Consider the following 25,818-nt stretch of genomic DNA (forward strand, 5'->3'; position numbering starts at 1 on the left):
GGCCGGCGGACGCCGGCAGGAGCGAGGCGGCCCCAGGGCGCCGCGCTGCCGCGGAGCACGCTGGGAAGGGGAGTCCCACGCCCGGCGGCCCTCACGGGAGCCGGGCGCAAGGGGGGACACGTTTCCCGGCGTGCAGCGCGCCGAGGGGCGGGGCGGGGCTTCGAGCGCGGAGCCTTTCGGGACCTGCAGTCCCAGCGAGGGCGAGAGGCGGGCGGGCGGGAGCGGCGCGGACTCCGCTTCCCGTCGGGCAGCGCGGCCCCATTGTGGCCACGCTCGCGCCCCATTGGCTGGCGGCCGGAGCCGGGCCTCGCTCCCCGCCCGGTGACACAAAGCGAATCCAAGATGGCGGATGCGGGCGCGGGGAGCCTGCACGGGGGGGACGCGGCGCTGCCGTGCCCGCCCGAGGAGCAGGAGCTGAGCCAGCGCCTCCGCCGCCTCTACCCCGCCGTCAACCAGGAGGAGACGCCGCTGCCGCGGTCCTGGAGCCCCAAGGACAAGTACAACTACATCGGCCTCTCGCAGGGCAACCTGCGCGTCCACTACAAAGGTGCCGGGCTGGGGCGGCGGCGCCGGGTTCGGCTTCGGCCTCGGCTTCGGCCTGGAGCGGGGCGGCCCTTGGCCCGGCTGCTCCGAGGGGCCAGCCGGGCGGGGGGCTGGGCCGGCAGCCCGGGCCTCCGCTGGGGCGGCCGCGGGTCTGGCAGCCCCGGGGGAAGGGGCGCCTCGGCCGGGGAGCAGCGCGGCCGGGGTGGGGGTGGGGGGCCGCCGAGCTCCGGCCGGGGGGCGGGCTGCTCGTCCTGGGTGCCGTGGCCTTCCTCCAGCCCGGCGCGGGGTTTTGCTGGGCTCGGGAAGCGGAGGTGGTCTGGAGGCGAGGGCTCTTCCCCCGGCGGAGCAGCTGCCTTATATAACGCTTTGCAGTGTCACCAGCCCGGGCCCGAGCGCCTCTGTGTAGCCAGATCGTCTATTTACTCTGTCATCCTGCTTAAAACCCGGCCAAGGGGTTGGATGGCATCGATACGCTGCGTAACTGGGGCTTTGGCTCCTTGAGCTTATACAAAATAGATGCTTGCAGACTTCTAGGACTTGGGGAATCACAGTGCTGTTTTTCTTGCTCGCTATTGGAGGCTGTTCTCCCTACCCACCCAGCGGAGAACTGATTATTCCTTTTCCTGCCTGGTTAGTAAACACTGATGTCATTCCCCTCTTGTGTAATCATTTTTGTCTTCTGTTTGTGTACGTTGGTCTTCAAATTATATATGTGGGGAGGGGGAGAGGTAGTACTGAGAGTCTTTCTCAGTAACTTCACAGTGAAAACAAAGGGAAAAACTATAGTGCTCGTAGCGTGGGGATCGTTCATGGTGGCAGTGCAAGATTGGATATTCTAGTTCTCTGAAAAGCGTGCTTTAAATTGTTGGATATATGTAGAAACAGATCCCCGCTGTGTTCAGATAGCGGTGTTTTAGATCAAAACGTGGGAGAGTTCAAACCCCATCAGTCCTTACATTTCTGTTCTTTCCTAGGTCACGGTAAAAATCACAAAGATGCTGCCTCGGTCAGGGCTACGCACCCTATACCCGCAGCCTGTGGCATTTATTACTTTGAAGTGAAGATCGTCAGTAAAGGTAGAGATGGGTAAGTGCCTTATTCCAGTTCAGTGGTTGGTGATGTGTATTTAGCAGTTCTGCTGTACTCTGATCTCCTTTCCGGAAGGGTTAGAGGTCCCGTGGCTGCTGGGTGTAACAGGCAGGTACATCATGGGGACGTTATATTCTCTTGGTTAATAGATGTAAATGTAGTAGAATGCACTGGAAGCAGAGGCACTTACACAGCTGCGCTCTGTGCTGTTTGATATGGGCAGTTTTAAAAATTTAGGAAACTTTAGGTCTCTGGTGCAATTTAAATTAAAATAGTTTTTCCTCTTGCTAGCTAGGGCTGGGCACTCAGATTTTTGGAATTATGATGCCTCGGAAGTGGAGTGAAATAGAAGGGAGGAACCTTGAGCTTAATGTTGGACTGTTAGATGTTTGCGTGGTGAAGAGCAGTCATAGTAGTACTTGAGCACTGGAAGGAGAACTGCTGAGACCGTTTTTTAGAAACCCCGTATGCATGATCAAGGAAGAGATGTTCAAAGAGAGGGAGATGGCGATGATTGTGAATATAAGCTGGAATCTGCGCTACTTGTGTCATCTCTAATCTAGGACCTGAATTTGGAGTCAAGTCATGATCTCAGGATAGATTGCACCACGGAGTATCATGACAGATAACAACTGTGGAAGCTTGGGAGACTGTGCTGGAACCAGAATGCTAAATATGAGAACGTTTTTCCCGACCCAATCGTGTTTTTTGTGGTAATATTTAGTATCGTAGGCTGTTGTTGAGACTGCATTTGCCCTATCAGTCTCTACTACTTTGAACAGTAGCAAGTGGAAGAGCTGCAAAAGCAGCATATCCTATCGGTAGCATTAGAAGCAGCCATCCCTTACTAGGCGGCACCTCAGTGAACTGAACTGGCAGGGGGTTTTGGATCTCATCCAGTCTTGCGGTCACTGTATTGGGCAGTATTTTGATCCAAGATGTAACTGAACCAGGATTTATGTGGAGTTCCTTTAAAGCAATATTCAGGATGTTGGGAAAGGTGGGAAAGCAATAAAGGGGCATTTCTAACAAGGTCTGGGTTTCTACTGCTAGTGTAGATTTAATTTTTGATCATTATAAAGGTATCGGCCTGCTGCGTGTGTATGTGTTTGGCATTGTTCATTGCTAAAGGATGAATATTGCAGATATAACTATCCAGAAGGGAAAGCCACCCAAGAGAAGGTCTTGAGTGTAATTAATTAATCCAGTCCTTCAAGAATAACGTTTGAACTCTGGCCAGTTTAGGGGTCTTAGGGAAGGGCAGCAAACATTCCTGCTAAAAACCCAATTAAAATCATAACTTCTTACTGTTGAAATATTTTGCTGTCATTGTTGAATTGAGAAGTGGCCTATTTGTAAAGGGACTCGCAAAGGATCTTGAATTGTGCTGCATTTAGGCCTGTAGTAGTTGTTAGGTTATCTGTGCAGAGGTGGATGCTGGGCTGAACGCTTTACAAATGCAGGGAAAGGACCATCTTTATTCTTTCGCTTCACTGACTTGGCGATTAACTGCTTGTCTGTTGTGAAACCCTGCACTTGATTAGTTTATGTAACTGCTAAAATTGAAATAATTTATAGTGAACTTCAAGACAATTTTCCAAAGAAATCACATTACGAAAGGTCACTGAACAGCAGTTAATCCTTACTGCATTCTAGATCAATCTTACAGGGAGAAAATGGAATTTGCTGCTTGTTTCCCAAGATCAAGCGTTTTCTGTATTAATAGTCCATTGTTGTTTTTACTGTATTCTTTAATTGCAATTCCTTTCCAGGAATACTTTCAAAGATACAGAACCGTGTGTATTAACATGACAGCAATACGAACATGAGATGTTGATAGCTATGATCTGAAGGCAGGGCAGCGGTGAGCCTTTGAGAGCTTGTCTGATGCCTCAGCCGTTCCTGTGCCTTGTTTTTCTTTTGCTGGTAGAGCGCGCTCCAATTTTTATCTTGCACACTGTGGTGCTGGGGATTTGTAATTGTGAATTTATATTGTAGCTGCTGCCTGTCTGTCACTTAAGGTGGTATTCTTGTGTGTCTCATCCTTAATAGTTTGAAGTCTGCCCATTGGAGGCTCGGTATGTTGTAATAGTGAACTGCGGCAGAGACATCTCTTCTTAGGACGCTCTCCAGTGTTTATTACATCATGGTGGCTTCAGTTTAAAAGAATAAAAGTCCAGAAGTCTAAAGAAGGGATTGGAGGGAATGAAAGGAAGTTTTCAAGTGGCATAAGTGGCAAAGCACGTCCCTAGGAACTCAACTGGAAGCCCTTTAGCAAGGGGAGAGGAAGAGGAATCTTTCTGAGCTCATTTCCAGAATGCGTATTTCAGGTGTGAAGTCTCTGCTCTGTAGCTTGTTATTTTATTTATGCTGTACGGAGTAGTGAGGTAAGGACAGCGTGATGTTATTCACTGTCTCTTGCTGGAGCTTGTGATAGCTTTTCACATTTAGGTTTAAAATGTGAGCGATTGGGTTTTGAAACAGGACTTACTCAAACAATACTTTGATAGAATGAATTTCAGGAAGTGTGCTTTGAGGAGTTCTGATTGATTTTGCTCAGTAGCTCAAAGCTATCATCTTTCTGTGCTAATAATTGTTAGTCTAGCACTCTACACTCTGGTTAGGTGCTGACAGTTGCTAATAAACAACAGAAACTAAGGTTGCAGGTAAGAAATGAGATAGGAGCTCCCAGTGGCTTTTACTGGAGATGTAAGAATCCTGAAGCTCACGTGATGACTTTTTGTAGCCTGACAAGCGATGTTGCCTGTCTATGATACTCTGTGGTAAGAGGGTTCTTGAATTGGCATCAGACAGTGCCAGTTCTGGATTGGTGGTGTCACCGTGGCAGAGAAACCTGAGCTATAGAGACAGCGGAGGTATCAGTGCCTCCTTTTTAACGTCTCCCTTCTGTTACTTTCATGGGGCTAAGGTGATTGAAATCCAGTATGCTGTGATTCTCTGTTTTGTTTCCTCCCACCACATTGTATCCTAGCAGTAAAAACACACGCCCTCACATCCCCCCGTTTTTCAGACAGATTACTTCTCTGCTCGTTTTTGCAAACCCCAGTGCCAGTGCAAGGGAAGAGGGAGGGACTGCAGCAGCACAGAGACAAGTTGCTTTAGACTGCCACGACACTGCACCCGTAGCTGGCAGAAAAGCTTCCTCTTTTGCATTGTCTTTCTCCCCTGCCCTTTAATCCATCTGCTCCATAAAGGTGCTTTTGTTAAAGAAGCAAATGAAATGATTTATGAGAACTCTCCCTTTACCAATGCTAGACTTTTCTGCCTTGGCATCGGTAAAATCTAGCTTAGTTTACTGGCAGACATTTCAAAGCAAGTACAGCATGCAGAAAGTCCATTTGGTGCACTGAAGAAACTTTTAAGATTTATCAGCTTTTCTTAGCTTTGGATCTTCCACTGGTCACGCACTGAGATATAACCACAATCCTTTGAGTTAAAGAAGGATGATTGAGACTTTTAGCTGAATGGTGGTCATTTCTCATCCTGGTGGTTTTAGTCTTTATTGGTAAGAGGTCATGTTTATTTACTGGGTTTGTTTCTTTTGTGTGTGTGTGGTTGTTTTGTTGTGTTTTTTTTCTGGGAGGGGGGAGGCTGCCAGGCTACCATTGAAAAAATTACCTTGACAAGGAGGCTAGGTAACATAACAAATCAGATCTGTCAGTAGATTGATCTGTTGTTTGTGCTAATCTTTGCTTGGGGAGATGGTTCTTATCCTCAGAGAGTAAAGGAGAATTTAGTTTACAGTCTCTAGTTCCAGCCCTCTTCTCATCCCCTTGTCTGTGCTAAACACAGAGAGAGCAGTTCCACAACACTGAGATGATACAAGTCAAGACTGTGGGATTCTGCCCTTCCATTTGCCGTATGTTTCTGTGCCTTCCCTCATGCTGACAATCTGCTACCCGGACCTGTGGTGAGCTGGTTCAAGGAGATAACTGGTTGAAAACTGGCCACATCAAAATAATTATGATTTAATCTATTGATGTCTCTCTCAGAAATTGCTGCCCTTTTTTCTTTTTCTTTTTTTTTTTTTTTTTTTTTTGATTGAGGACTACTTTTCAGGGTTCTGCTCTCTGACGTGGGTTGAAGGAGAGTCAGTAAAGGGATGGGCTGAGCTGGGGGAGGGAAGGGTAGGATTGCAGCAACCCTCATTTAGTTCCATTCAAAGTGTGGTTGAACAGTTTTGTCTTAAGACTTGCTGGGTACTTAATTCCTGAGCCATTGTGTGCGTGGCTCCTGAGCGTTGTCAATTGGAACAAAGGGACAAGAGGCAATGGGTCACAAGTTGTGGCAGGGGAAAGTCAGCTGGACATAAGAAAGAGTTTTCCCCTTGAAAACGGTTAAGCACCAGAACAGGATGCCCAGAGGGGCTGTGACATCCCCATCTTCAAATTTGCTTGGGCAAGGCCCCAGACTGCCTAACATAACTTTCAGAGTTACTTATGCTTTGGGCAGAAGGATGAAGAAGGAAGGTCCCAAGGTCCTTTCCAGTCCAAACCTCTCCGTGGTTCTGTGGATGGCTTGCTTCCAGCATTCCTCAGATGAGCAGACTGGCAGAAATGTACGTGACTCTTCTGTTCCTGAGCTGCCACAAATAACTCATGCTTTTGTCACAGTGGTGTTTGTAACAGTTCAACCTTAACTATGTTTGAAGTACCAGTGTCTTATCCTCTCTCTCTCTCAAATAGGTGTTTCTGTTCGCTGTTGATTTGTCAGCACGTCTCACAGCTTCTGTTTCCCCATTAGATCATCTCTGCTTGGTAAACAGGAACAGTGTAAGACTCATCAGGGTAGGGCGGTCAACCCACAACTTACAGGCTGTTGTGACTCAGGAGGACAATTCATCTTTGTTGTTCTCTTTATGCTGGGGCAAGGTGAATTGTCTCACGGGTGGCAGTGCTTGTTCCTGACCGCCATTCTGGTTTCTTGACCTGTTTTACCTCCCTCAGCCACGCGGTGGGTTGTGATGGAGTGTGACTGGGGAGGACATCCCGGAGGCCGACCCTGATTGTGGATGGATTCCTGACTCTAGCAAAAGTCACCTGTCCTGCGGCCTCTTCTCCATTTCTGAGCTGCTCCTGGGACAGACAGTCCAGCGGCCTGCGGCTTGCCTTTGCAATGGCAGTTTGCTGTCGACAGCTGTCTTTCCTGGTAATTGTTTGGTTTTGGATAGCGGCTTACTTACGGATACTTTGGCGTGCTGGTGTTCTGCAGCACGTCTGACCTCTCCGGCGGTGGCAGAGCCCATTGCCTGTCCACGGTGGCTCTGCGTGCTCTGTGCAAACAGAGCAAGCGTGATCTGTGGGCAGAGGAGGTGCCAAGTGGCACAGCCCTCTGTGCCAGGGGAGCCAGGCGGTTTCCTGAGGACTTCGAGCCGTCTCAGGAAGGCTGCCGAAAGAGCCAGTCTAGCTTTTCTTCTCGCCGTGATTTTTTTTAAACCCTTTCCTTTGTGCCAGCACTAGTGACTGTGTAATGAGCTGGATCATGTTAACTGTCTTTTTGCTAGATCAGTCCTTGATACGGTGCTTTCTGTGCCTTAAGTGGGGAAGAGGAGTCCCAGAAGGGCAGAAGAGGGAGGGTGGGAAGACATGGGCAACAGGGTGTGTTGGTATCTTTATTCCAGCACCGTTTCACGGTTGCTTTGAGATGTGCAGCCTGTTGTTCAGAGACGTCGGTCAGCGCTAGGTCAGGTCGCAGGCATTTTTCTGAGAGAGGGAGGAAAGAGTACTTTGAGGAGAGCGGCCGAAGAGCTAATCTAGCTTAGTCCATACCATAGTTTATTTAAAATCTTCCTTTAGCTTTGATACACAAGTGCACCATATCCCAGACTTAAAAATAGCTTAGTTTCTCTCTGACTGAAAAAGAAAAATAAAGGTCAGATGTATTGGTTGTTTAGCAGTCTTTACATCAGTAACAAGTAATCTGCCCCTCTCCTCCTTGCTTACGTTTCTCCTTGCCAACTTTCCGTTTCTCTTCTGCATATGGTGTGTGTGACTGCTCTTTGAAAAGCCTTTCACTCGTGTGCTCTAATGGTTTCCAGATGCTGATAGAAGGCCTGTCCATGAAGCGCTCTGACGTCGGTGGCTTTAATGGCACGGTTGTCTGTGTGCATCCATCGGCTGGTTATACTGCGGACACCTTATAATGTCACGCATGTCTGGATGTGGCTGTAGGGAAGGCTAAGGGATATTCTGTGGGAACTGAGGATTTCTAGTGTCTGCATGTGCTGTGTGATCCCTTATTTGTATCTGATAAGCCTGTAAATAATTGATTTCCTCCCCCCTTTTTATTTTTCCATCCTGGTTTCCAAGAATCCAAAACCAGCACAGAGAGGGGGTTGTTCTTCTGTTTGCAGGTATGTCTGCTTGCTTGAATTTATGCTGTTCCGCAGACATTCATTTAAACAAACCAACACATAAATAAATCCCCCCCAACTAGATTCAGTAAACAGTTCTCACCTTGTTCCCATTTGCAAACAGTTTTGCCCAAGCAAGTCTTGCTTGCTCAGCTGCTGGCTGACTGAGCTTTGGTGCTCTGAAGTTTAGAAACACTCTCATTTTCTGTGGAGGCTTCACGTCAATTGATGGCATCTCATATGAGTTGGTTTTTTTTGTCATTGTTCTGCTAAACTCTTGCGAAAGGGAGTAATATTGAGAGCAGCTTTTTCAATGTAAAGCAAGTTGTGGGATTGGAATATCTGATTTGCAGTTGATAACTGGTTTTTTAATTGCATTTTTTTTTTTTTTAGAATCAATGAAGTGGGAAGTGAAACTCAGTGCTTTATAGCAGTATCACGGGCTCATCCATTGTAATGGTAGAATATCAATTTCTCATTTAAAATAATTTGTGAAGTTAGGAAACGAAGTGGAAGTAGTGATGGTGATGTGTGACTTCTTCACTTGTGATGTGTGCATTTAGGTATGTCTGAAGTCTGAGATCTCCTAGATTTCAGGCTGTGATAATGTCTTTCTTTCTGTTAATTTTTCTTTTTTTCTGTCCAGTTAGAGTTGTGAGATTTTGCACAGTAAAGAAGAAAAATTTCAGGAAAAGGTGTGGTTTTGGTTTTGTTTTTCTTTCGCCCCCCCTCCCTTCCCCCTGCTATTTCTGAATATAAGTTATAGAAAAGGTAGGCATATGGCAAAAGTAAACTCTAGCAAAATCAACTGAACATCTTTAGAATATGTGTAAAACATCATTATGCTTCAGTTCTTCAGAATATGTTTACAGTTAATAAATCAAATCGTAGAATAATGGGAACTAGTTATTTAAATGTTCTAGGCTTATAGATCTAAGCAAGTCTCTGTTTAATAATTAAGTTGTACAACTTGCATAACTTTTATAGAGGGGAAACTTTTTTCCTTCACTTATGAAGCTCTGGGGTGATGAACTGCTAAAGAATTTATCATCTACTGTGAAGCTTGACTCTTTTTCTTCAGCTCTGCCACTGGCCCTGTAAAGCTGAGTTGTGTTAACTGCGTTATATTGACTGCACTGCCAGATTCATTTTCCTAACTGCTTTTCTAGGAAGGGGGTTTACATTGTACCTGTGGTGTAAGACTGGATCTCTGTTTCCACAAGACAGTTTCAATCTTAGAGATACAATCTTCCTTCTTGTAAACAAGTTCTTTGTATTGATGCTCTCCACATCTAGTCTTTGTTCCTTGTTGTGGAGATGTCAGCACGTAAAGATCTGTGAATTCAGCGTGTGTTGCTTTCCCAGTGCTCACTCTAACTCTGGCTATCTGTCACTGTTTTAAAGAGAAAGTATTCTTATTTCATAAATACATCTATCAAAACTTTCTGTGTGTTACTTTTTCTGTAATATATTTTCCACATAATTATAAAAAATAGATCTTACATAAATATTGCAGTTATTTTTTTTCTGTCATTTCGTGAAAACTTGTGATAGCAGGTAAATCCTCGTTTCATAAGAATTGTTACCATCCATTTCCTGATCGAAGCCTAAAACAGAGCAAGTTAGCCTGTAAGGATGGGAGAATACCTCTTAAGAGAACCAGCTACCTGGCAGCGGAGTGTTTTCTTCTGATTTGGATATTGCATTTATATTGTTCCCCCTGTGTTTTAGTGGAGAAAACAGGAACTCAAGCTGCTGTTTGAAGCTGACTGTCTGTTATGATGGACTGAAATGCAAGATTAGTCTTCAGTGTGAAACTTGTAGTCTTTATATGACTTGCCCTCTTTTTGGATGCCTTTCTGTTAGATATTTGCGGTATCTCTAGTGTCTTTCTTTACTGTTTTCTAGGCTTTGTTCATGTCAGGAAAAATGGCCTGTTGCTTAGACTGGCAGTCAAACAATCTTAAGTCCATTCAGTCGTGGAAGCCTGTTTAACTTCCCTAATATATTGGATAAAAATTTTCAGCTACTCTGAACAGTGCATTTGGAAGTGAGGTTTGTTAATCAGCAAGACAAACTGAACAAAAATTCTACTTATTCCATCAGCTGTAACCAGAATAAATAATCAGAGAATTAATATCAGTAATGCTTTGTGCTGTTCCCAGACTGAACGCACCATTTGCCACTGCCATGGTTTATGTGAACTTTGATGAATACCAGCTGACTTAAAGAACAAGTCAGCTGTCAAGAGTGAAAGATCTAAAGTTGGAAAACTAAGTTGGTGGGATACCTTCACTGCAGATACAGTTGGTTTTGACCACAGTATATTGCAAGGTTTGGGGTCCTGTTGGATGTGATGGTGCTTGGGGTGGCGGATGGAGAAGTTGGTTATTCTGGCCACATCCTAGTGGTGATTTTAGGCTGGTGAGGCTTGTATTATGCCTTTTCTTTCTTAAATGGTGCTCAAGTCAAGTCTTCGTCTCTGATCTGTATTTTCTGTCTTTCAGTATTCCTACATATATTGCTAACCTACATCATCAGTCTTTTCCCTTCCTGAAGGCAACACAGAAAAGGGACAGATTTGACCCTTCCTACAGCTGACAGATACCAGTTGAATGTGATCCTAAAATTGGAAGGAAGCTGGGAATCTGATACCTTGGTCTAGTGAAAATAGTTTTTTATTCTTCCTCTGTAGTTTTGTCAGTATTTACTCATAAACAGACTGAGAAGATGTGTTATGTTACCAGATTGCTGCCTCTTAATTTTGTTCTGCTCACTCACCTTCTCTTCCGGGCTCTGTGGCTTTTAGAGCTTCTCTGCCTTTCTAAGGGCTGATGTGCAGTGGACTCCTCGATGCCTCAGGATACTTGTAGTTGTTTTTAATGAGCTCTTAAGAATTTTATTTTCTTGCCTTTATCTACTTCTTTTCAGCCTTGCATTATTGTCTTTACTGACCTCTGCTTGGGGAATTGGGATTCTTTCTGGAGCCCGTCAGTGCTATTTCTGAAGCACTGTTACAGAACAGCACCATATCCATGAATAAAACCAGAACCGCTTCCACTGTAGAGATTCATTATATTCCATTATGAAGTAGTTCCAAAATATTTATTGTTAGACTGAGGAGTCAGAGACAGTTGGAATCCAGTATTTTATGTACCATAAGTAATTTTTTTAAACAGATGTAACTTGTTTTTTTCACTGCCTTAAAATAACATGCCCCTTCCCCCACCATAACTGCGACAATGTCGTTTCAGGTGGTAAATTGATATGGGTTATCATTTCTCGCCACTCTTTAAACCTGGCATGAAGTCAGGGCCCACCTCAGACGACAAGAATGATAGTTCAGAGCTTTGCACAAGAGGCTATGAAAGTCTCTGAAATGCCACCAGTGTGATGGGGTGTATTATTAATCTCTAACTTAACAATTTAGCTTCATTATTTTAGACTTAACTGTGTGTGTTGAACGAGTGGGGTGCATGATAGCTGGGAGGACAGGATTCCTACCAGAGAGGTGTGGTTATTAGAAAAAATTGCAGGATACAGTAAACCTTTGAGTCACCAACTCACCTCTGGAAGAGGAACATCCCTTGTGTAACTCGTGGCTCAGCTGGGTTGCTTGGTCTTGGCTGAGCCGCATAATAAAATGCCAGTCCCAGGAATTTCTACCGCGTGTTAGTGATATTGTTAGTTCAGTAACTGAGCAGGGAATGACTGCTTTACTGGAAGTCACAGCCTACAAAACAAATCATTTAACGTCTCTGTTTTTAACTCTTTAAATTTGGGCCTCGGTGTACCTCGGCATACATAGTAAAGCATGCTCTAAGGAGAGACTACCGTGTCAGGGTGTTACCGGCACACTAAAGAGTTCTAGGCTTGTGACCATTAGATAGCCAACCAGCGCTAAACCGATGTATTTTTCCACCTTTGTTTCCCCTGCTTTCAGATGGGATGAATTTTGTCTGCCTTCTAGGTAAACTTCACAGGCACTCGGAGGAGGAACGGCATGGATTGTTTCACCATCCTGACCTGGTACCTTTCAATGGGTTAAGAAATAAATAAAGGGGAACCATAATATCTTTCTTTTCATGGCAGAGCCTTAATAAATCTGCTCTGCTAATTGTCAGAACTAGCATTTGAGATGAGTACTCTTTTTAAGTTTCTTGGAGAAAGTCTTGTAGCTTTTTGGGTAAAGAATTGCCTCCTTTGTTTAAAGTATGCTGCCCTGGTCTAGTTACTACCATGGACGAATTGCTTTCTCCCTCCTGCCTCATCCTTATTTATTTTGCACATAGCAATGCCTCCCAAGTGCTGGGTGCTTTCCAGGCATTCAAAGGGAGATGTTCTTTGCTCCTGGGATTCTTAAAACTGAAGAATATAAAGTATGGATATACGTGAGTTCTGTTGCTGTGTTCTCCTCTGTTCTACTCAATGAGTTCTTCATTCCTGCGCCTGAAAAGCCAAATAGATGCAAGAGCTGGAATTTCAGCATTAGCTACTTGCTGTCAAAGGGCAGGTCTGTTCTTAAGTTTTTCTGCTGGGTTCATGAGGATTTTTGTGGGTTGCTAGCACAAAGGAGCTTTAGATTAGCGAAAAAACTTTCCTTACGTTGACTTCTTGGCAGGCTCTCTGGGTATCATGTTTGTTCTGAAGAAACGTCTTTTGACTCAAAGAATTGCTTGTCACATGGGTGGATTCCCCTTCTGGGGACAAACCAAACGCAGCCATCGGCGTACTCCTCTACTTGTATGACTGTGTAACACTTAGAACAGCCTCTTTAAGAGATCCCTTTGTTTGAATTTAGGTTAGTCAAATATTGTCACTCCTGTGAAATAACTTTTCTTGTAGCTTTTTGGATAATTTCTGCCCAGTGACAATATATAATGCTTCCTGGCTGAGTCAGTGCATCTGAGATCTTTTGTATCTTTACGAGTTAAATTTTAATTTAGAAGTACAGTCATCATTTTGGCTCTTTCCATCTCTTTTCCAGGGAAAGTCTTTTATTGGCAGAAGCAAAAAACAACCCATTTTTTTTAAATATACAGATTTAAATTGCAACATTGAAAATATCTGCACTGCACAATCCACCACACAAGTTCTCTCTACGAGCCAGAAGTGAATGCTGTCCTATTTAAACATCACTGTGCTGGAGTAGCATACATGCTGATGTTTACTGCTGAAGTACTGGGGAACTGGGGGAGGGAACCAAAAAGCTTCGTCTCTTTGAACTCAATCTTACCACGGTCACGGTGCTGTAAGATCTAGAGGGAAAAATACTGGCAATCCTGCTGGTTGCGTGTGTGGAGCCAGCATCTTTTGGCACAAGGGCTTGCTACCGAGGCCCTTCATTCATCAGCTGTGGCCAAGGAGAGCCAGTACACGGATAAAAGAGGCAGAGCTGATGTTGTGGCTGGTAGTAAGTGTGGCTGATTCAGTCTATTCAAATTTTAAAAAGCAACCAGTATTGACTGGGCAGGGCTGAGGTGCAATAGAAGTCTGAAAGAATTTGGTGCTATGGTAACTGCCGAGGCTGCTGGTAAGCGGAAACAAGACTGTTCTTCTGATTGAATCACTAGCATGTGTCTGCGTTTATTTTTGGCTGTCTGCTCTATTTGGAATTGATCTACTGATGCAGCATTTTTGAAGCTTCTGATTGGGTGTGGGGGCAGTTTGAAGTATTCATCTTCTATATTCATCTTCTCTGCTGAGAAGGTGGTTTTAGGAGGTCACTTTTGCCTGGCTTTGGTTAAGGTATATATCTTACATATGATGGATAATGGATTTAAATGTATCATTACCCAAAATGCTAAAAAAAGATTTTATTTTTCTTTCCTGTTTGAAAGTGGGTGCTAACTTTTCTGTGCATCCTCTTCTAAGAGGCTCTTTGAATCCCTCAAAAAGGGACTCCAGTTAATGGATACCCCATATGGAGTCTGTCCACACCTGAAACCTCCAAACCAGGGATGATACAGGCAGGCAGACTCTATAGAGATTTATGTTGAATGATATTGAATGTTATAATTTATTTAAAAAAACCAAGCAGTAGGTCGTGCTTGATGATGCCATAAATACTGTTTAACTAGTTTTGAATTTGTTGTATACACAAACCTGGTTTGGAGTATTTGGAATCAAGGAAGTGAGAAGCTGTTCTGCACCAAGAAGCTCAGAAAGCAGCTGATGCTTTTGGTGGTGGTGGAGTTGAAGACGAACTTTTTTCCCTCACAATTTTCAAGAGAATAGAGTGATTTTTTTTATTTTTTTTTTTTTTTTTTTAATCTGAGGCTTTGTAGGTCTCAAAGCTCATTTCATCCATCACTTCTGATATGTTAATCAATAGTAGATGGGGAAAAGCAAAGTAGCTAGCATCTTCTAAAACAATAACCAGCAATCAAATATGTGACAATTTGAAGTTCTGGATATAAGCTCTAGGCTGTGGAGTTGAAACCCAGCATGGTGAGAGAGTCTTATTTTATTTTAGGTTGTCTGCAAATTCTGTGTGCAGTTCTACAGTCATTATGGTCTTATTTTCAAAGTTTGTCTTAAGCTTTAAATGGGAGTGAAGTTGAAGAGCAAAATGTTGTGAACCGGGAAGGCTTGTGGTCATGTTCCCTTTTTTTTTGCCCCTCTCCAGTGACACATTTCCAAGGTGTTGTATATCTAGATTAAAGTGTAATCTGAAATTTAGAATTTCTGGATTCGTAGTACTTGCTTTTTATAAAAATACAAGCTTCTAGCCCTAATTTAAAGCTGTGTTGTCTGAAAATGGAAAGATACTACTGTATGCTTTTTTGCCCTTGGTTATGTGCATGGGATTTGCTGCAGAACACAAAAGAGGGAAGATGAATCTGCATAGAAAATAATGAAGTTAAGCAGGATAAGCTGAGGTGGAAGATGACCTATTTTATCCGAGTTCAACAATTATGTTATTTCTTGTAATTTCCAACAGTTTCCTCAGTATTGCCACCCTGTAATACAGTGCAATGACCCGAAAAGGGATGGGAACAGAAGGGAAGCCATCGAAATGCTGCAGCCATAATTCTGATGAAGCTGTGTGCCAAGGTTGCGTGCAGAAGTGGTGTCCACGCTCTCTGTTAAATTCCAGGTGTGCTAGTGTCAACAGCAGCAGAAGTAGAGGCAGAGGAACAGGCAAGCACCCTCAGGCTGTAAGGAGGGACGGAGTTGGCCAAGGGCCCTGTGCCAGTGGAGCTGTGCTGTGTGACACTGAAACTAAGGAAGCTGACACCACCACATGACGAAGCTGCGCTAGAGGAGAAAAAGTGGCCACAGTTTTACCGTGTTTCACCTTCAGCTCAGCCAAATAGATCAGGACGTAAGAAACATTCCCTGTGCCGAGAGGCATGTCCTGCTCATTGAACAAAATTTGGCAGCTGTCAGCAAATCCAGGAGGTCTTGGCTTGCTAACATGAGCGGGTGAAGGTGATGGGGATCATTCTGCCAGAGTAATTGGGTGGTCTGCTCCTCGACAGATTTTTACTAAGTGTTTTTGGGCCTGCCAGTGTCAGGACCGAGCACTCGGGTATTATTGCACCAGGCTTAGATGGTGCCTTTATTGTGTGTTCAAACAATTTGGGACCTTGAATCACAGCTCCCCTGAGGCTTGAACAATTGGCAGAGGTGGCACTTCTCACTGTGCTCTGAAGCAATATAGACCTGGAATGTAGTTCTAGCTGTGGACTGTGATCCCGACTGCTCGCACACATAGTTGGAAAAAAAAAAAATTAAACGGCTAAACCCACCATGTAGCAAGCAAAACTCCGTAGCAGCAGAGGAATAAGGTGGCACTCGGTAGGAATAAGACAGCGTGCTTGTTAGCATTTCAATTTCTTATCTGCCAACACACTGATAAGGTGGCGAGGAAGAGCTAGAGTGCTCCCTGCAGATATAGGGAGAAATCTTCCATATTGTGTCTGGAAGGCTGTAAACATATCCTTAAAATTCAGTTTATTCTTTATAGATGTGTGTGTATGTCACATGACTGTGTGAGAGGAAATTTTTAGATGCCATAAATGACTGCTTCAGAGAGGCTAGTTAGGGAACTCAGGGTGTAACTTCTGACTCATGCTCTGAGCAGTGCAGAAAATGTTTACAAAAAATGTATGTTTATAAGTTGCCCTGCAGCACTGACCATAAGTACTCATGTTTAGCATCCTTTGAGAAGCACTGTAAAAAGGCCCCCAAACGCTACCACTTCAGTGTTCATCAAAAAAACCCCACTACCCAACAACAACAAAGGCAGAAAACAAGTCTATATAAATTGAAGAAGCGTGCTTAAGAAGAGTTAATAAAAAGATGCTATCAGAAAGGTAAAATGCTTTCAGATGGTATGGCAACTGTTTAAGGAGACATCATATTGGAGGATCAGAGTAAAAGTGTGTGAACTATTGGAGAAACTCAAAATGACCTGACAGTTGGCATAATTAGACGCGAGGGTGAGAGAGGCTAGGGATACACCCTCCAAAAGTTGGAATTTTATTAGATGAGAAAAATGGAAAGAACAAACTTTTAAGTTTAAAAAAACCAATAAGGTTGGCCAAAATGACTTGAGGGACATCTGGCTCAAGGTCTGAAATGTTAAAGGGGTATTTTTCCCTCCCAAAGCATCAGGGATGGGAAGCAAGCTGGAGAGTCTGTAAAACTAAGAGATGATTCAGGAGAACTTTTTATGAAGGGCTCTGAAAAGGTAGGAATGTTTAGAGGCTCCCAAATGCCAGTCTTTGCTTTTAAAGGATTATCTGACTCAAGTCAAAGAGTTAATACAACAACGTCATTTGTCAATAAAACACATGCCAGGCTTTGTTTTTAAATGATTATCTGGCTCCTGTTGAAGGGTTAATACAACAACAATGTTATTTATCCATAAAACACAGGAAACAATGAAATAGCTGAGCCATTAACTGTGGAGTCTGATGTTTAAAAAGTCCTTGTTACAGAGGAGAGGAGAGAGATGTGTGTGGCTTTTTTTTTTTTTTTTTTTAAGGGATCCAAAGGAATGAGATCACATAGTGCTTTCTCTTAAAGTCTCTTCTATCCTTGAGATCTCTACATCAGAGCAGAACTTTCCTTGTTGCTTTTCATCAAGTGGACACTAGGAGCCCTTCAGCCGAAGAGCTAAAGGGCTCATGGCGATGTGCCAGGCAGCAGTCATCATGGCATGTTTTGTTTGTGAGTTCAGGGTTGTTCTGTAGATCAGGAACCAGTCTTTCCTGGGTAATCTATTCTCCTTGACAACGAGAAAGAAAGCTGCATTCAGCTGGTATGATCAGATCGGGACTTAGCTTGTGGTGTATGTGTGTGCCTCAGGAAGTTCTGTCTTTTCTCAACTTGGTCGATATCCTGCTTTATGCACTGCTGGCCAAGAGTTTGCTGCCTGTCAGCAAAACTGTCCTGAAGGCAAGATATCGTTGAATAATTTAGGTTGGAAAGGATCTCTGTAGGTCATCCAGTTCAGCTCCCCACTCAAAGCAAGGCCAACTTCAAAGTTAGATCAGGTTCCTCAGGACAATGTGCAGTCAAGTTTTTGACTATCTCTTAAGACTGGCGATGCAGTAGCATTTCTGGGCCCTTCTTCCAGTGTTTGATCACCCTCATGGTTAAAGTATTTTTAGTAATGTCTAATTGGAATCTTCTTTGTTACAACTTTTCTGTTGTATCTCCTGATTTTTGGGGGGGGTGTGTGTCTGAAGTCTGGCTCCACCTTCCCTGTTCTTTCACATTAGGTAGCTGTAGACAGCAATGAGAACCCTGCTTTGTCTTTTGTTCTTAAGACCGAACAAACACATTTTTCTCAGTGTCTCCTCATACACCATGTGGTTTGAGCCCCCTAACTGTCTTTTGCTGTGCTCACTCCAGTTTGTTGCTCTTCCTTGCATTGGAGATCCCAAACCTGAACATGATACTCGCAGGTGCTGAACAGAGGAGCAAATCCCTTCCCTTGACCTGCTGACTGCACTCATAGGATGTGGTTGGTGGGAGTAGTTCTTCTTTATTGTATTGTTTAATCATGGTGGTCTTTCCCCCCTCCCTCTTTCTTTCCCTCTTCTTTTTCTTGGCTTTCCCAAATCTCCTCTTCAAGTCACAGGTATTTGTCCTGAGCCTGTAATATGATGTCTTTACCTCACGTCTATGTTCCTGCAAGCATTTCTCTTACCCTTGGTCTTTCATCATTTGAACCGGTTACTAGTCTGTGAGGTAACTTTCTTTTTATACTAAGATAACTTCTTTAAGATCTTCTGGTGAAGGACCATATCAAACCCTCTCTGTGTTCCAGCAGGGGTAATTTGCTTATGGTGTTCCACAGTCTTTCCTTGTCCTTTTCACAGCAGTTGTTGATGCTGGAGGGTCCTCGGGTAGGGGTGTTTTGCAGGCCGTATTTTCTGTCATAATAGGGGAGTGGAGACCAGCAATTGATCTCTGTTCATAAAAAGCTGAACACTTTCACTGATAGATAAGATCAGAATAGCGACTAGCTGCTGTTGTCGTAGCTGATAACTGCCACGATGCTGTCCTTCACATCTCTGCTCAGGTGCATTTCGAATGAGTTCCTAGGCCAAAGATGAAACAAAATCTTCCCCTCTGGACTCTGTGCAACAAAGGTACTAGCAGTTATGGTATCCCTCCTCAGATGAAACAGGGTTTTTTTTCTGTTTATACTAAGTTAGTGAGGAGTAGATAGTCTAGAGAATAGGTTCTGTCATCCTTATAGTCCTTTGCAAGTTTAGGTTTTGGGGTGAATGCCCAAAAGTCTTGCCTCGTCTCTGCCCAGTTCATATATCTTTTGAAGCAATGCTGGTCCTTACCATTGAGCTTTCTGCTTCAGGACATACTGCAGACTATGCAGGTCTTAATTTTGTATGAATCCTCCCCACTCCACTCTTTCGTTATATCTTGCCTGGCTAGCCTGCGGCATGTGGCAGCAGAAACCTTTGGGATGTCTTTTGTTAGGCTGTATCTTGGCAGCCTCTAATCCCTCCTTGGAGGGAGTGCATGCCCAGGCAGATGCTAGCTGACCTTTGGCTGACAGTTCCCTGAGCGCAGGTGAAACGATCCCTGTTTGTGCTGGAGGACTTCCTTCCATCATGACCAAGCAAGACGAGGAGGATTATCTCCAGGGTGGGGCCAGTCAGATCTAAAAGCTTAGGGCTACTATCTGCAGGTAGTAGTCATTTCACCTGTGTCCTGGGACTTGGAGCAGTGCAAAATACACTCAGGGCTTTTGTTTGTGTTTCTGTATGCACTGTGTCCAAGCTGTATTGTCCTGGAGTGTCCACTGTCCTGTGTCAACAAGCAGAGCGCCTTGAGCTCTTCTTTTTGTAGACAGGCTGCAGGCTTTCAGCATTTCTGCAGAGAATATCAGATTTGGTACGTAATAATGTACATCCTAGGTATTTTGGAAACCCTCACAAGTCTCTCTTTATCTTTCTAAATGAGAAATAGGAAATCCAGCCAAATGTCCTGGAATCTGTCCTCTGTGACTGGACAGTTTCCAAGATAAACTTGTTTGCCCTAAATGCCATCAGGAGGTTCAAATCTTCTGCTCCTCAACCGGCTGCTGCCAAAGCCTCTTTTGGGTATTTTCCTAAGTTGAGTGATCTTCTTATTATTTCCTTTATCAAACACTAACACTTTCCTGGTGCTTGTGTAGTCACGTAATTTATACGTGGTGAGAGCTGAAGGACCTGGGCTGGCCTTTCTTGGTTGTAGCTGGCCGTAACATTGGCATAGCCCTATTTGTCAGCGTTCACGCCAAGAAACTTCGAAGACCCTTAGTCTTGTGGCAGGAAAACACTGAGCTGGGTGAAGGGAAGTTCAGCAATAGGTTCTCCATATCATGATCATGTATCATTTTCTTCTGAAGATAACCCTAAGAGGCCAGGGGCCAGCTAAAAGGAAAAGGCGGACCATGTAATGGTTAGCAATTCAGTGATCAGGTATACGGATAACTGCGTTTGTGACTCCAGGGAGAATGGCATCATGACTTGGCTGGTAGACACAAAGTACACAGCTCTCCCAAGGCATCTGAATATTGTACCAGTTGCTGAGCGTGAAGTGATGGTTGTGGTCCCTGTGGTGCTGAAGGCGTAGGGAAGAGCAGAAAAGGTTCTGTATGTAAAGCTTTTAACTATTACGTAGGAATTTGAAAACTAGGACCTCTACTGTAGCAATCTCCAAAATGCTTTTCCTCACCTTTGCACAGTACTGTGCTTTGCCCAGTACCAGCAAGAGAGGTGAGGAGGAACAGTTCTGGTATGTTGCTGAGGAACTGGTCTGAGGAGGAGGGATCCGGATCCTCTGGAAGCTGGGGCACTTCTGAAATAGAGCATGTTTTTTAAAGAAGGGACTGACTTAATTTAAAGCACTGTAAAGCTGGGTTTCAGGTGTTTAAAATCTGGAAGGTCGTGCTACTGAGATGTGAAGTGTACAAGAAAGACAAAGTTGGCCACATTTGTGAAGATGTGGTGCTATTTATTAAAGGGATCATAGACTAAGATCTGATAAACTTATAGAACTCTAAGGATTAAAATTTCTGTGTAAACAAGAAAAAAATCAGTTATTATCATTTCCATGTGATTTGATTGGGGTGGTGACAGTGATTGAGATGGAGAAGTCAAGGGCAGGGAACAGTTGCTGCAGGAGACTTAACCCACGTAGCTTGAAGAAGTGTAACTTTGGGGTCAAATTGTGAAATAATATTTTTTGACATGGTTAGTGTTATGGAGCAGGTGGTCAAGGAAGCCGCAGGAAGAAAACTGATGCTGTGAAAGAATAGCAGGACGCTGGCTGTAGCCTGTTTGGATTTATACCTTTGCATGAACAAGAGCCCAACAGCAACTGTTAATTTCAAAGTGCAGTAACTTAAAAATATGGAAGCTTGTTAAAAACACACTGAGCAGGGCAGCTGTTCCTGTGGTTCCAGGGGATGTTAAGAGAATTACAGACCATGCGAATTAACAGAAATAGAACAAACAAAATGGGTACGTGCATAAATATTGCAGTGAGGAAGAAGAGCCTTTGTGAAGGCTGGCTATGCCTTACAGTCCTGTCGAACGCAGAAGTAGATAAAGATCAGTCTGCCTGGATTTGCAAAAGCCATTTGGCAAGGTCCAGTCTCAGAAATTCTTGAGGAAAGTAAAGGAAACGTGGGATAAAGTGCAGGAGCTTGTGTGGTTAAATGATGGGTTAGACGATTAGTGAACAGGTAGGAAGCGGGGCAGAGAAATGAATGGCCCATGTGTGCATCATGCCCCCTCTCCTCCCTGACGCTGAGGATGTTCACCAGTGGATTTCTGTGGGGATGTGTACTACACCTCTCATGTTCACTACCTTAATAAATGACCTGGAAGTGAAATTAATAGTAAGATGATATTTTTTGCTGATGATATGAAGCTAACTAGAGTTGTAAAATCAAGGGCTGACTTTGGATGATAAAATGAAAGATGGCAGTTCAGGCTGGACAGATGTAAAATGAGTCTCATGGGGGGAGAATAAACAATCCAAGCTTGGCACAAAAAATGGTCTCTGAGCTGCCTCTTATAGTGCAGGGACAAGTTCTCTGTGTCCCGGTTCCATGGAAAAATCAGCTCAGTTCTCATCTGCAGTCACAGAATAAATGGAATAATAGAGACCGGGAAGAGGAGGAATAGAAACCAGAATAGAGAACATCATTATACTGTTGTCTGTAATAATCACCGTGTGTTTGTGTTGTGAATGATGGTTGCGGTTCTGGTTTCCCCCTGCTTCTCAAAGAAGATACAGAACTGGAAGTGTAGCAAGAGTATTAAGAGGTATAGATGAGCTTCCGTAAGAGGAACAACTGAGTCGACTGCAAGTAGTCAGCCTTGAGAAGAGACCATTGGGGAATGGGGTACGAATGAGGACTTTAAAATCCTTGAGAAGGTTAACAGAGAAATGCTATGCCTTTCTCTTCCAATTCTAAAAATGCAAGTACCTGGCAAAACTAGCTTGGACAGGAATTGAATGGTGGAGCTGCAGGATGTTGCCTTTTCAAAGAGCTTACAAAGGTTCAGAAAGTGATCAGATTGATGGAGGAGAATCTATTGGGGTGTGAAATACAGAAAGACCACCTTTTGCTTAGGAAATTGTGTAAAATATATGTTGGACAATGAAAGAACGTTTACTCTGCCCTGTGCATCCACTACCAGCTATTCCTGGAGACAATACATTAGGCTAGATAGACATTTGTTCTCATATACTATATCTGCCCTTGTGTATTTTTTACTCTTTTGTTGATCACCTATATAAATAGGTTTTTTTCTGATATATGAAAAAAACCCAACAAACCCCCAGAAGTTTAATTGCTGATTGTTTTCCAGTCCTTTTTCCTACCAATTAAGAGCTAAAGAGTAGTTGTAGTTGTGTATCAGAAACCTGTCAGTCACTAAAGCAGACTGATATTTATCTTGGATTCAAGAAAAGACTAAAAAAAAAATGGAAAATCTTTAGTGATTTCAACATTCTTACCTTAAATGATTTGTGGATTGGGGTTTTTTTACCGCTGTATTTCTGCTGCAGGAAATCTTGTGGCTTTGCCGTTCTGTGCTTGACTGGTATTTTGTTTGGTTTTTTTGAAGGTATATGGGAATAGGACTTTCTGCTCAAGGGGTCAACATGAACAGGCTTCCTGGTAAGTCACTGTTAAGGTTTGTTTTGGCTTACAGTCTGTGTTAAGTGTTCATTTGAAATAAAGATTTCAATTCACATATATGAATTAGTGAATGTGTGTTTCTATTAATAAAATGTCATGACTATAAGTGTCTTATGTCTGGAAGTTTCAAACTATTGAGTGTTATCCTAAACTGAGTTACTAGTATTGCTAATGTAGCCATGATGATTTTAGCAGATAATAGAAATGAATATTAAACTAATGAGTAATGGGTAAGATTATGAGCTTTCAGACATGCAAGCTCTCTTTGCATCTGAAAAATAAGTAGCAAAATAATTTGACATTTAATGTGTATGTCCCACTTGACAAATTTACATGAAAGAATCTGAAAAAGACAGGAAAATTGGCCTGTCATATCGTCTCCTCTCTTCTTTCCCTCTTCCCACCGAAAAACTAGAAAAATGTGATAGAATGGTATTTCCAGTTAATATTGTTGCTTCCTTTGTTTGAAATGTTTGTTTTTAGCTTAGCCTCTAAGTTGGTTAAGTAGCTTCTTTTTAAAAATAAATAATCGGTAACCTTCCTTTAACAATATCCATTTTATTAGGTAAAATTATAATTTCTCGATTTGGATCAACATAGTGACTTCTGTAGCAGGAATTCTTTCAGCTGGGTTTGACACTAGAAGTTGTCTGTGTTTGGTAGAAAGTAAATGTTCTTCAAGTGCCAGAATGAATGACAGCTGGTTCCCAGTGGTGGGGGCTTTTTTTAGTCTTAAGTATGATTTACTTCTGGTGGAGTTGTTTTAGAGCTGAAATGTGTGTTCAACCCTTATTACGCATCTTGGTATCTCCAAAGGAGAATGTTTTGTGAATGTCCTAACAAAAGGAAGAGCTTCCATAGGGTTTGCACTAAGACCCTTGTGAATTCACTTCTCGGTGAAGATGTTGGTTTCATCTTCACTGGTAACTTGCATATTCAGAGAGTGGAACATGCTCGGTGTTTTTCCTTATGACCTCCAATTGAAAATGTTGCAGCATTGGAGCAAAATCCCTGACTCTTCTGTTAGGAAAATATGTGATTCTGTAGCTCTGTTATAAATTCCTGAAATGTATATTTCTATAGCTGTGTTTCTGAAATTCTCCTAAGATTGCAGATGGAGTCTCAGCAAGAAGACGAAAAGGAGACTAAGATAGCCAGGGTCCTTGGATGATTTCAGAAAATAGCCAACTTTCTGGTGCCCGTTCTTTTAATTGTAAATCTGCTGCTGAATTTTGCAATGGAACAGCTGCCTTGTCTAACACTGAAGAGAAGCATGGAGATCTTGGCATGCGTGAGGGAGCATTTGGGACCTTTTGCATTGATAAAGAAGAGATTTGGGATTGTGGGCTAACTGCATTAGTTAATTAGTTCAATTGAAATTTCACCAGTGAAACAATAAGCATTGTTGTTTTAGTGACAAACGTCGGTGCAGCGTGTGGGCCATTCATAAATCACAGCCATGGTTAACAGTTGCAAGGCAGACTTTCCTTTTCCAGGTGCCACTTTGGTCATGTTTGATCGACGCTGAGAGTCTTCTTTCGGCCACTGTCAGAGGCAAGTCCTAGGACCTGTTGGTGTGACTGGGGCACAACCTTCCTTGCGTCTGTTTTTTGTCTGGTAATTTCAGGCCTGCCCGAGAGCTTGTGGAACCTCTAACTCTGGAGATATATAGGACTCAGCTGGACATGGCCTTGACCAACCTGATCTAATTAGACCTCCTTTGGGCAGAGGTTAGACTAGGTGACTTCTGGAGGTCCCTTCCCTCCTTAGTTATTCTACACTTCTATGATAATTCTGGTTTTGGGAGAATGGTTTCAGTGATGCCCATGTTTTAAAGAATTTGCATCTTACTGCAAACTATATTTGTTAATAATTGTTACGACAACTACAGCATATACACATTGGAGGGAGAATTAAGGCCACAGGTCTTTATCCACTCAGAACTAGACCAGGGAAGGAGGAAGGCAGGACACTGCCAGTTTTCTCAAGTGATACTTGGTTGCAAAAAGGTAGGGAATGTCTAGATCAAGATGATCTGGTGTGAACAGGTATAGAAGTCTGAGTTTTCAGACTCCTCCTCTCTCTGCGCTCCCTTTCCCCCAGTCCTCCTGACCCAAGTGGGTTGTGTGCATGTACAAAATGAAGCATGAGTCTAGTCCCATCATGTCTTCCCAGGGTTGAAGTGCTTGGCTGCTTGGAAGAGGAGTTGTTTGGGTATTAAGGGAGCACGTTCTGTTCAAGAAATGGCTCTCTGGCTTGTGCAATGGAAAGATGGGATTGTTTTGTAGACTTGGCCTGTAGACTGCTGGTTGGATTATGCTTAACCTAGGATTCTCCTGGGATTATAACACAGATTATATATATAACGCAGTTGAATACTAAGCTGAGATGGTATGTACTGAATGTCATAGGTGTGTTTGTCCTGAAATTGAACAGCCAATATAATTTTTTTTCCCCCACTTTAGAGACTAAAAATTAGCCAAACCGCTTCTGATAAATGGCTTTAAAGCCCAAGAGCTACCTGGGCAGTATTTTGTGGCCAGTTTGAATCAAAGTGCCTGTATACTACTATTATTTCTAGAGTGTATGTGGCGAATGTGGAATTCTTTTCTCTGAGTGAAATAAAACATAAAGTGAACTTGAGACTTCAGATAGTGCTTATTTAGCAATGAATTGTACAAATTTGATCCTATGAACCTGTTGTTTGTTTGATCACGTGCAGATTATGCTGCCAAGAGTGAATCTGCAGGCATAGTTAGGTTGATCTCCCATCATCTGTGTAAAATGAGCTGCATGGCTCTGCATTACAGCTCAATAATTATCTTCCTGGCTTTTGGAGAATGAGTCTGATTTATTTTTTTATAGTATATTGCTCAAGTAACTGAAGTGAGAAACACGTATCAGGCTTAACTGTTATCAGGTCCTTCACAGCACAGAGTAAGTGAGAGCTCACAAAGAAGTGACAGACTTTGGAGTCTTGACTTGGCTTCACATCAAAGTGTAATTTTAACTTTTTGTGACCTGAAACCCTGCCAGGTTTGTCTCCTTAGACCCTTTCTAAGTCACTTCTGCTTTAACAGATCCATTTTTGCTTGGTGTGCTGTCAGGGCAGTATGTGACCCACTACAAGTAG

The 25,818-nt window shown here is 43.2% G+C and overlaps 1 protein-coding gene across 2 annotated transcripts in view; it reads left to right on the forward strand.

The window, feature by feature from the left end:
* RANBP10 (RAN binding protein 10) overlaps positions 1-25,818 on the forward strand; it is an 81,620-nt gene that overhangs the window by 1,056 nt on the left and 54,746 nt on the right. The window contains exons 2-3 of one of the 2 annotated variants that reach the window (XM_050903734.1): positions 1,518-1,629; positions 22,612-22,664. In XM_050903734.1, the coding sequence (XP_050759691.1) occupies positions 22,616-22,664 (49 nt within the window). In that variant the 5' untranslated portion in view covers positions 1,518-1,629; positions 22,612-22,615. Of the gene's footprint in view, positions 1-1,517; positions 1,630-22,611; positions 22,665-25,818 lie in introns of those variants that run through there. The other variant, XM_050903733.1, reaches the window with a different exon arrangement.

The sequence above is a fragment of the Gymnogyps californianus genome, chromosome 12 (genome assembly GCF_018139145.2).
Source record: "Gymnogyps californianus isolate 813 chromosome 12, ASM1813914v2, whole genome shotgun sequence".
NCBI lineage: Eukaryota > Metazoa > Chordata > Aves > Accipitriformes > Cathartidae > Gymnogyps > Gymnogyps californianus.